At 53.1% G+C, this 12003-nt stretch overlaps 1 protein-coding gene across 3 annotated transcripts in view; it reads left to right on the forward strand.

Annotated features, from left to right (window-relative positions):
- Grik3 (glutamate receptor, ionotropic, kainate 3) overlaps window positions 1-11730 on the forward strand; it is a 223915-nt gene extending 212185 nt beyond the window's left edge. For 2 of the 3 annotated variants that reach the window (XM_017319980.2, NM_001081097.3), the window contains 3 exons: window positions 1890-2112; window positions 2512-2762; window positions 5454-11730. In XM_017319980.2, the coding sequence (XP_017175469.1) occupies window positions 1890-2112; window positions 2512-2762; window positions 5454-5648 (669 nt within the window). In that variant the 3' untranslated portion in view covers window positions 5649-11730. Of the gene's footprint in view, window positions 1-1889; window positions 2113-2511; window positions 2803-5453 lie in introns of all 3 variants that reach the window. The other variant, XM_006502772.3, reaches the window with a different exon arrangement.
- The last annotated feature ends 273 nt before the right edge of the window (window positions 11731-12003 follow it).

Below are 12003 nucleotides of genomic sequence, written 5' to 3' on the forward strand. Positions count from 1 at the left end.
AGTGCTAAGGATAGGAGCTTGCCAAGCAGGAAGAGGGGCCAAAGGAGCTGGCGGAGGAGAATCTGCATATCAGAAATTATCTGGAAAATGAGAAACATCTGGAGCATCCGAAAAACCAGGGATGAGAACCATCTCTGAGGGAAGAGGTGTTGGCGGGGGAGCACTTGGGGAGGAGCTGAGGTAGAAAGAGAGCTGGAAGGTGGCTGGCTACAAAGTTGGGCAGAAGGCAGGTGGCTGTGGGGGTAGGGCCGCTGAGAGCAGCAATGGCTGCCTACAAAAGTGGTTGGGTGAAGCCTAGAGAGCCAGGGCCATCAGAACCCTTTGTGCACCGGCTTTGAGGCACGTGAGTTTGCAGGCAGGGAACAACAGCTCTGTGAAAGGTTCCACGCCCTGAAAGTACTCAGTGACTCCATGCTGCTCTGATATTCATTCCTGTGCTGTGCTCCGTCCCTGGACCGTGCTGTGGACATCGGCCACCAGTTTCAGAGGGCCTATCCCATGCCAGAGCCCAGAAGCACCCAGAGAGAAGAAAATACATGTTCCTCTCGGGCTTCCTGCCCGCCTCTGGCAGCCATGGCCTGATTCCCTGCCCTTCCCCCAGGCCTGTGCCAGCCTGTGGGAGGGCACCCATCTTGTCACGTGTATCAGAGCTGGGCTGGGTGCCAATCATACAGGCTGACATCACAGAAAGCCACTTCCAGAGTAGGAAACAGCCGATACAATAGGGGCTCTCAGAGCCACCTCTTCCCCCAGGACTAAGGCAGGGCTGGTCTCTGTTGGGACCAGGCAGCTGGCATACATCAAGTTCCCAGGGTGGCTCATGCACACATAACACAACCGGGGCAGGCACAGCAGCCCACCCAACAGGCTGCCACCCCACCTATGGTCTCAGGCATGAAGCCGGCACAGGGACCTGCAGTCCACTACTCCCAGGAGCCTCACCCTTTTCTCTGCTTGCAGTTCCCACTGGGCCTCTCTCAGGACTGAGAACAGACCAGAACCATACTCAACTCCTCTCCTGACATAGAGTGCACAAAAGGGGGGCACAGCTTTGGAGTGAAGTGGGGAGACAAAGTCCACCGAGCTTTACCTTCACTTGTGCCCCCTAGTGGTTACTCGGATACAATGCAGCTGTGTGGGTAGGCACTTGGATTGTCTCCAAAGAGTCTGGATTTGAAGCCTGCCTCTACCATTTCATCTCTGGATAGCCTTGGGTGAATTGCTTAACAGTGTTTCAGCTTCCCCGTCTGCAAAACGGGCTGATAACACGTACTTCCTGTGATTTCGGCGAGTGAGTTCCTACAGCTAAGGCCCTTAGAACAAGACCTCTGCTTGTTAATTCCCTAACAGGTTTTGGAGAAAACTGATTTTGAGGAAGTCAGTCAGAGACAGGAGACTTTAGCTAGGTCGGCAGAGCATCTGCCTCTCATGTACATGAAACCCTGTTCAACCCCAAGCATCATATAACCCGGATGTGGTGACCCACCTGGGTTATATAATCCCAGCACTTGGAAGGCAGAGGCAGGGGTCAGAAGTCTAAAGTCATCCTCAGCTACCTAACGAGTTTGAGGCCAGCCTGGGCTAGCCTCAAACCTCTCTCAGAGTTTAATTAATTAGTTCCAAAGACTGTGCTATGGCAAAAATCCAGGGCTACCAGGGAGTGGGCCAGATTTTGGACCTCAGCGAACTGTGCCCAGCAACACCTCATGTCTTGGGCCTCGGTTTCTATACCCGTGCAGTGGCAGTGTTCCCTAACCCTACAGATTATACCCAGAGTTGGATATATGCAGAGTTGGAGCCATGCTGAGTGACTGAAGGGAGTGGAGCATGGGGGGGGAGGGGGGTTCTGTTTGCTTTGGTTTAAATATTCACATCCCTTTGCCACCCAGAAATCCAAGATCTCCACCTTTGAGAAGATGTGGGCCTTCATGAGCAGCAAGCCCTCGGCTCTGGTGAAGAACAACGAGGAGGGCATCCAGCGGACGCTCACAGCTGACTACGCCCTGCTCATGGAGTCCACTACCATAGAGTACATCACACAGAGGAACTGCAACCTCACCCAGATCGGTGGCCTCATCGACTCCAAGGGCTATGGCATCGGCACACCCATGGGTGAGCGAGCGGGGCACGGGGAGAGGGGTGCAGTGCAGACACGGGATCTTGAGTTCTTCCACCCTCCTCTTTGCACACAGTCCCCAGAGTCATTTCACGGAACCTGGGAAGGTGATGTTTCCTCAGGGGAGCAGAGGGATGGAGACACAATCCTGGCTTGGTCATCCCTGGCCTGTGAGGGCGGAGACAGCCTCTCCTTGCCCTCTCCTGGTTGATGCACCCACACACAGGGCCTCCCGGGGCCACAGGTTCTATGCCCAGTGAGTAAGGCCTCCCCACGAGATACCTTACCTGGACTTGAACAGGGTCCTTATTGAGAGAAATCCCTGTTGGAGGCTGGCAGAGGCAGCTCTAGTAAAGAGTCCCCACTGACAGCCCCCTCCCCCTCCCCCTCTGCAGGCTCCCCCTACCGGGACAAAATCACCATCGCCATTCTGCAGCTACAGGAGGAGGACAAACTGCACATCATGAAGGAGAAGTGGTGGCGTGGCAGTGGGTGCCCCGAGGAGGAGAACAAGGAGGCCAGCGCCCTGGGCATCCAGAAGATCGGCGGCATCTTCATCGTCCTGGCCGCCGGCTTGGTCCTGTCCGTGTTGGTGGCAGTGGGCGAGTTCATATACAAACTCCGCAAGACAGCGGAGCGGGAGCAGGTGAGGCCCTGGAGGAGGCTGCGTTGGACAGGGAAGGAAGGCAAGGACAAGACTAAGCTGGTTTCGTCCTCCCAAGGGAATGAACTCCCACTGTCTCATCTCACCATCCTGTCCACCATCCTGCATCCAGTCCACCAGGATCCAGCCGGCTCTCCTCTGTCCTGACAGCACATTTTTTTCCCATCACCCCCTGCTCCACTTGGTCCCAGGCCAATGTGCACTCACTGCAGCCCAAGCTATGCCCCAGCCTCCACACTGATGACACGCCTTTCTTTCTACCTAACCTGGAGGTAGAAGGCACCTGCTTCCATGTCTCCTATCCGGGTGGCCTCCTAAGCCTCTATCCTTTCTCTCCATGTTGGCCTGCCCCACTCCCCAGGCTGACTTCTCAGTGAGTGCCTCCTGCCCCCCACGGCTCTCCACCACCATCTATGAGCGCCATAGAAGCCAGTACCCTGTTTCAAACTTAATTCAAACCATGTCAGCTCCCTCCTTAAACCCCTAGGGTAATTGTCGAAGCTGGGTGACGGAGGCACAGGAGTTCATTATATTGTACAGTCTGCTTTTTGCATATATTGGGAAATTTCCATAATGAAAAGTTTAAAAAAGCAAAGTTCTGAGGGATGGCCCAAGTGTGCAAACAGTAAAGCTAGTCTTCCCCTGCCTGATTAATTCAAGCATGGTCGGTCAGGGCAGGAGCCCCGGGTCCTGTGGCAAATTAGAAGCATGGAGAGAGAGTTTTAAGTGCTAATACCCTGGCCTCACTCCCAGAGACTCTGTTTTAATTGGCCCATGGTGGAGCCTAACTCTAGAGTTTGCAGAAGGCCCACGGGGTGATTTAAGCGTGCACCTGAGCCAAGGGCCTTTGGGCTAGGGAATCGCCTCTCCCGGCAGAAGTTCAAAAGCATCCGGGCCCAGTGTGGTTGGTAGGAGCCTGCCGCTGGGTCACATGCAGTGGGCTCATTACAATCAGTGCCTGATGGATCCATCAAAATGAACTGGAGTTGTTTAACAACCAGCAAGGCTAAGTCAACCAAGAGAAGGGAGAGACAGCTCTGGCCGTGTGAGTTAGCCACTGCCTAAGAGAAGCCCGAAAAGATGCAATCCCAGAAGGCCACTTGAGGGGTGGGGGAGAAACCGAGTCTTTGAAACCATCTGTGCAGCTGACTAGTTGTTGTCTGAAAGTGGCCAGGGAGATGGACTGTTTTATTCACAAGGATGTTTGTCTAAATATGAACGGCAACATAGAAGACTAGATAAGTGCCTAGATGTCTAACAGTTTAAAATTATGAGACATTGATAAAGAATAGCTGCCAGGCTGCCAGAGTCTTTAGGAATCCCCGTTAAGACTAACTGAATTCTAGATTACAGGCTCTTTTGCACCCCACTCCCTCACTTTCTCTCACATGACTCCTTTTGAGTCCATGACACACCCAGCATGTTTCTGCCTCAGGACCTTGGCACATGTCAGTTTACCTATCTGAGCCTGAACTACACTATATTCTTGGCTGCGTCTGGCATGTAGATTTTAAACTCATATCATATCCTTAAATAGCCTTTCCTAGTTCCCTCTTCCCACACTCCTCTCTTCCATATCATAGCTTTAACCTATTTATTTATTTATTTCATGTTCATTGGTGTTTTGCCTGCATTTATGTCTGTGTGTGGGTGCCGGGTCCCCTAGAACTGGAAATACAGATAGTTGCGAGTTGTGAATGCTAGGAATTGAACCTGGGTCCTTTGAAAGAGCAGCCCATGCTCTGAACCTCTGAGCAGTCTCTCCAGCCCCTTGGCTTTAGCCTCTTCGTAGTAGCCATGACTGGCTGGAGGATGTTGTCTGTCCCCATCCCATTGCTGGACCGCAGCTCCCTAATCCTGGAGTCCTCACCTGCTTCTCCACCATTCTCTACCTAACACCCAGCATGCGGCCTTGTATGGAGCAAACGCTTACAAGATGCAAAAAGGCAGGCTGAAGAGTCCAGTGTTCTACATAGAGCAGGAAAGGGGAGGGGGCTTGTTACCACTAGCAGGAGGCCTCCGTTCTTCTGGGCCATAACCTACATATCATGATGATGATGCTCCACAGCCTTGCTGTCTGAGTTGGACCATCATCCTGACCCTCTGTACCATCTCAGTCCAGGGCCAACTCCAGTAGTTGGCCTTAAGAGCTACTGCCACCAAACCCCTGTGGGGATGTCACACTCCTACTGCCACCCCCACCCCCACCTCCCACCCCTACTAACTTCAGGGACCATGTTCAGAAGGCCCTTGAATAGAACTATTCACTGGGTCTCCGCCTTAGACACAGGCTGGACCTCTCTGAGCAGGGGGCAGCAGTTGGAAGAACCACCAGAATAGGTCCCCCACGCGTGTCTGAAGAGCTTCTCCAACCCTAATTCCAGGTCAGGCCTGGTGTAGGAGAGGTTGGACTTATAGGGCAAAACTGTCGAGTCTAGCGGAAACCCCCAGCAGAGCCCCTCAGACTCTGGGAGCATGCCGTTTAGGCTGCTGTGAAACAGAAAGATGATGCCATCTGCCCCCCTTCCCCCCCAGTCTACAGAGGACTTTCCAGTCATCTTTCTAGGGCTCTCAAGACCTTGGCAGGGCTGTAGGTGTAAAAAGCCACAGGTAGTCTTGTCTTAGTGTCAGGAGGAGAGGATCTGTCTCACTCTGCCTCTTGTCCCTCCCCAGCGCTCCTTCTGCAGCACAGTGGCCGACGAGATCCGCTTCTCCCTCACCTGCCAACGGCGTCTCAAGCACAAGCCCCAGCCTCCTATGATGGTCAAGACGGATGCGGTTATCAACATGCACACCTTTAATGACCGAAGGCTGCCAGGCAAGGACAGCATGAGCTGCAGCACCTCGCTAGCCCCTGTCTTCCCCTAGACATGGGTCCAGCGGGGACTTCAGGCCCAGTCCACGCAGAGGAAGGCAAAGGAGACCCGAAAGGACGGACATCCTCATCTCGTGCTGGCCTTGGGGATGGAGCTGCTGGCCGCATCCAGCTGTGAACCATCAGCTCTTAACCTACCGGGAAACCCACACGGACCCTCGGCCGGCTGCTCGGGCTTCATCTCCTCTTGTCTTGTCTATGGCTTTCTGAAGCTGTGAAGGCCAGCGGAAGCACATGCCTCTCAGGCTCCATCACCAACCATCTCTCTTCTCCTCCATAGCCAGGTATTTCTGGCAGGCCTCTGCCGAGGCCGCAGAACACGGAAGATGGCTCTAAAGCTCCCCTCATTCCCCTCAAGCCAGGCCTTCTAGCACGCAGCCACGAGAGCAGAGACTCCGACTCGGGACACCTTATGGGTGTTTGGATGAGGCTGCCAGTGGGAGCTCAAAGGCAGTCATCCATACCTGGACAGAAGCAACGCTTCAGCCCTTAAGGGCTATTCACCTGGGTCTGCTCATCTCAATATGGCTTCACCAACAGCAGCAGCCCCTTGGCAACATGAAAAGCTGTGTGGAAAGGAGGTGTTTGGTACGGGAGAAGGAAACACAGATGGAGACTGTGATCTCAGATGCTTCGGGTCAGTGTCCTGAGCCACAAACGTCTCGAGAGTCCCCAGGAATGCGAACGAGGTCGTCATCACAGCAGATTGTTCTCCAAGGCTGCACAGAACAGAGAAGGTGCCCTCCCTCACAAGGAACGTCCAAAGACTCAGTTGACATTGGTAGGCCAGCAGAAGAAATATGGACTCTATAAAAATCCCACAGGCCCTTCAACCAATAGACCAACTTTGCTGGCAAACAAGCCAGCAGTCGGGACCCTGGGTTCTCTACCATCTACTCATTGGCGATTTCCTGTCCCCGGCCATTTGAATTTGGCCTCCCTCTGTCATCCTGAGAAGAGAAGAGCGGTCTCAGCTGAAGCGCAAGCCAAGTCAACAGCTCCTCAGAAGAGGAATTGCTGTCCCCCCTCCACAGACTAACTTTGGGGTAGGTGGGAGAAGCCAGAGGGGACCTGAAGAACTTTCTGGGTACGCCCAACCTAATGAGCCCCCTAAAGAAAGAAAGCTTTCAGGGACAGGATATAAGACCTCCAGAGGCCCCCAGGGTAGGAAGGGAGTAGCTGCCTCCTGGAAGATTAACCAAAGACCCAACACAGAGACACAAGGCCATTCTGGCCCCTGATCTCTTTTCTGGAGCAGCTATGGTCTTAGGGGATTGAAGGGAGACCCCAGAGGAGAAGCCAGAGAAGGTGACAGCCAAAGGGATGAGCAGATGGCCTGTGGTTCCATCTCTGGAGGTTTGAAACCGTCATGGTCATTGGAAAGGATCAGATGTGAGGGGTTAGGCAAAAAGTGTCCTTACAGAGAGCATGACAGGGCCATAGGGGCCTCCACAGCTGGATGGATGTTGGTCTCTGATCAGGGACCAGGGTGAGCAATATGGGTTGAGAACTGAGAACTGGGGGACACCAGTCACCCACAATCCCTCACTTTTCTGGTGCTGCTGGAGGGGGCAGGCTTGGATGAGCTACATCTAGAGCTTAAGTCTTCTCAGCAGAGGTGAAGGAACCCCTTCAGCCAACGGGGTGGCCCCCATGATGGGCACATGTGATCACTCCCACCATGCCGGTTCTTGGGAGCTCTGGCTGGCTGGCTGCACTGGGGGAGGGAGGAAAGGGGAGACTCGCAGCCAAGCCCAGTGCACATGATGATAGGAGAAGCCACGCTGGCCCGGGAGAGGAGAGCACACATGTCTGCGTGTTTGACTTTCTGTGTGTGAGTTCCAGCCGCTGGTGATGAAGGACAGATATAACACAGCCCTAGCAGGCAGGAATAGGGGCCTCCTTTAGGACGAGTGTGTGTGTGTGTGTGTGTGTGTGTGTGTGTGTGTGTGTGTGAGAGAGAGAGAGAGAGAGAGAGAGAGAAACGGGTAGCAAAGAGCTCAATCAGGACCGGTAACAGAGTCTCATCTATGTAAAAACAGGAGAAGCCATGTGGAGATGGGGCTCTGGTGAGTGTATAATGGATGCAAGCGTGAATAAATGTGTGTGTGTGTGTGTGTGTGTGTGTGTGTGTGTGTGTGTGTGTGTGTGTGCACTGAATGGCAGAGGGTAGGGACCAGGACACAGCCTGAAGTATAGCCAAATACTTGTAAAAGGAGAAGCCATGTCATCAGAGATCCTTGTGTGAGTGCGTGTACATCCACACTCGTGTGCATCCACATTTGTGTGCAGGCTTGTGTGCCCTGAAGACAGCACGGGAGGGCAGACCAGACTGCTGTGCCCATTGGGTGGGTGTGTGCTATACAGGAGGAGTCGTAAAAATGGAATGAGTGAGTGTGTGTGTGTGTGTGTGTGTGTATGTGTGTGTGTGTGTACTCATACCCATGTATGTGCAGACATGTACCTAAGTTCCAATTCAAATCCTGCGTTGAGGCAGCAGAGCAGTTAGTACGGCAGGGTACCAGGATGTGTCAGCATGCCTGCTATGGGAGGGATCACTGGCCACAGCTTTCCTGAGGGCTCCATGGGAAAATGCACAGGGAGACACCTTCTGGGGCTCACCTTCTGGGGTGATGCCTTCTCCTTTGCTGTTCATAGAGTGTCCTGTTGAGAGGGGAAAAATTCTTCCTTCCTTCCTTCCTTCCTTCCTTCCTTCCTTCCTTCCTTCCTTCCTGCCTGCCTTCCTTCCTTCCTGCCTTCCTTCCTTCCTTCCTTAAATCACCCCTACTGACAGGATCCTCATGAAACCATTGTCAACTCCGTTCTCATCCGCTGTAGTCTTTAACCACTGTCTTCTGTTGTCCAATACCATTTTATAACACACACCCACCTCCATGTTCATATCACACATGTGCTTTTGTGCATGACACTGCAGACGTGTCATGTTCTTTCGAGGCTATGCACATATGTAGACTGTGATGGGAGAAGGGACGGGGTGTGGTTGGTGGGAAGGGTGTTCAGAGAGGTAATGACCACTGGGTGACGGCAGTGGGGGTGGGGGTTGGTTATAGACTCATTCCGGGAAGAGGGGTGGCGTGCTGCAGGATCTCCCCTCCCACCTGAGCCTTATATCCAGAGGTATGGCTAACGCTTGCCCTCTGGCTGAAGTCCTGTGTTTGTTCTAGAGACCAGCCCAGTCCCAAACAGCCTGGAGACCACCCTGCCCAGCTAAGCTGTGTCTCTGCCAGGGTAGGGAAGGGAGTCAAGAGGGAGGCAGATCATTCAAGTGAAAACCTGTCCCAACCCCCTAAGGGGTGCACAGAGCTGAGGCTGGAACACACAAATGCTCTGAGGAGCAATGGGAAACACAAAGATTGGTTTGGATGGAGCAGATGGGACATACCTGAGCAGGACCATGGCTGGCTGGCTCTGTCTGATCATATAGGCCAGCCCCGAATAGAAGAATGCCTCACACAACTATGTCTGGGCTTGAGCTCCACCTATTTATACCAGCCCTGTGGTGGGGCAGCACCCATTCTGTCCGGGCCCTGGGGGCTATTGGACAAAGACTGCCTCTACCTTGGCCTGTGCCTGCTTTCTCTTATGGACAGTCACTGATGAAATTTGAGCACTTTGTGGGGGCTCAGGTGGCTCCTGGGCAGTTGTGTTGGCCAGTGAGTTGGACTTAGAATCCTTGAGGTAAGAGACTGCCCCTCGGTCAGCCTGGACTGTCACAGCTGGAAGAGCACATGCTGAGCCCTGCCTTTGTAGCATGCAATGCGGGGAGGGGTGTGCAGATTAAATATCTCCACGAGGGAGCGGAAGTCAGACCAGGCTCACGTTCACCAAGAACCGTCTGTCCCTTCCTACCTTCCTTTCTGGTCCAGGGAGGGCTGAAGGTGGGGTGCAGCTGCTGCTGCTTCATGCCGCATGAGGCCATGCTACACACACACACACACACACACACACACACACACACACACACACGCCCCAAAGCCATTCCCTACTGTAGGCACCAGCATCTGAACATGACAAACTCCATGGTCCACCTCTGGAATTGCCCTGCGTGGATGCCCACCTGGAAGGGCCTTCATGCCATGGACAAACAACCGTATGGAGTTAACATCTGGGACCCACCCAGTCCAGTGGACAGATCTGAGAATTGGGTCCAATCCTGTGCGCAGATCTCTGAGTAAGATATATCTGGATGTCCCAGGTTGTTGGAGCAAGGTGCACATCTGGAATAGGCCTAACCACTTGCCACGGTGGAAGGGGCCTTGCCCTTTTGTCTCTGTCTCCTAGAGTTGAAATTTTAGAGCTGAGGTATATGTGAAGTCACAGAATTGTTTTAGATAGAAGGCTAATGTTCTGTACAATATATATATGAATGTAAAAAATATATATATGCTTATATATATGCACAGTGTATATATGACCCACAACCCCTGTGTATACAACCCTTCCCTGCACGTCTACACACAAAGTGTACAGAACCCAGCCAGTATGGGTGGGGACCCAGTGAGAGACAGGGGCTGCAGCAGAGAGGTCAGGTTTACACAGCCCTCTGGATCAAGCCAGACCTTGCCAGCATCAGTACTGTGGACCACGTCAAAGAAGGCAGACTAGTGCGGAGGTGACAGGAAAGGGACAGCCATGGATGAGCATCTCCTCCAGGGAGTTTGTATGAGGCAGGACAGCGGGCACACCTGAGGAAAACGGCCTTGCTAGTCGTTGATCCCTGAGCCAATATCACAGTCTAGTCCCAGTACCTAGTGCCAGAGGAAAATGGAAGTAGATTGCCAGGCCTGCCCTTATCCCTGCCTGCAGAGTAGCCTGGAAAGTTGTCAAGCTGCATCTGAAATCACCCAGATGTCAGAGGATCCTGGGTGGCAAAGGCCTCACATATGCAAGGTGCCCACAGCTCAGGGCTAGAGCGTGTCTCTTTTGAAGAGAACAGCCCGAGGGCACTGCCGACATGCCCGTTCAGCATCCTGATAAACTAGTTATGAATCTAGTTCTTCTACCCTCGCCTTCTAGAATAGAGGCTCCCAAATCACCCCGCAGCTGTCTGGTTTACTTTTATAGACCAAAACTCTGAGGCCTCCCAGTAGTAGAAAAAAACCCATAGATTCAGATGCTAGCTAAGAGTCTGCCCCAGTTCATTCTGAGACAGGTACAAAGTGGCAGGGAGCTATCAAGGAACCAGAGAGATTCAAGATGGCAGCGCCTGGCCTTGCACAGCCCCTTACTGTCTGCCAGTCCTCGTTGTTGTTCTTCTCCCAACAGGGCAGCTGGTAGAAAGCCTCTGTCAGGTAGGTCACAGACCTCTGTCCCTGCCGCACCTGGATCTGTCTCTTGCCAGTAATTTGAGGCCTTCATCCCTTTCCTGGGTCCGAGCATCTCTAGAGTGTGCTGGGGAGAGGAGACCTGGGCTTTGCTTTTGTGTGGTCTGCAGCCTGCCCTTTGCTTCAACCCCAGCCCTTGGGCCATCTACACTTAAAAGCCAGGCCCGCTCCTGCAGCCACGGCCAAGCGCACCGAAATCTCCAGCTGCCGCTGATGAGGGTCCTGTCCTGGCTCCACAGAGACCAGAGGCTCCAAGAGCCCTCACGCCACTGTGCTCTGAAACCCCACTTTATCCCTGCCTGGGCTGACTTCCTGGCTGGGCCTCCGTGGTGGGGACCTCAGCTCCCAGCTCTTGGGCTGAGCCCCCAGACAGTACCATGGGACTCTAAGAGCCCTGGCCTGTCCCACTACCCAGACCAGAGTGCCTGGACACCCCCTCCCCCAACTCCCACTCAACAAGGTTCCCACACACTGGTCTCTGGGCCATTCAGGGGGTGCCCTTTGTGGACATGCAGAATTTCTATGAATATAGTTTTTTGTAAACATTTTGTAACGATTTGGGTTTCATAGTAACTGTGTTACTTGCCAATCATTCTAAGCGGATGTAAATAAATTTCCAAACAAATCTGATTATTTTCCTTTTTAAGACACTGTGATATATCAAAGTGCACAGTTTGCTGTATGAAGTAATATGGTTTTAAATTTTAAATAAATGTTTTTAGAAAATGGGTCCCTTCCCAAGGTGTGTTTTCTGTCCCTCATCGCCCTTCAGAACCAGAGGTCTCGGGCGGTCCACGCTGGCCATCTTCCTCCCAGGAATGACAGTCTCCAGGGAAGGACACCCTGTGCTGAGCTACTTCAGGCTCCTGGTTCCATTTCAGACATCAGGGTGACAAGTGTCACCTCAAGACTGGCTGGTCTCTGTCCTTTCCTCTCTTGGGCAGTGTACCTCTACAACACACCATTGTCGCAGGATCTGAGCTGTTGTGGCTCTGGGTGACCC

Source organism: Mus musculus, chromosome 4 (assembly GCF_000001635.26).
Source record: "Mus musculus strain C57BL/6J chromosome 4, GRCm38.p6 C57BL/6J".
Classification (NCBI taxonomy): Eukaryota; Metazoa; Chordata; class Mammalia; order Rodentia; family Muridae; genus Mus; species Mus musculus.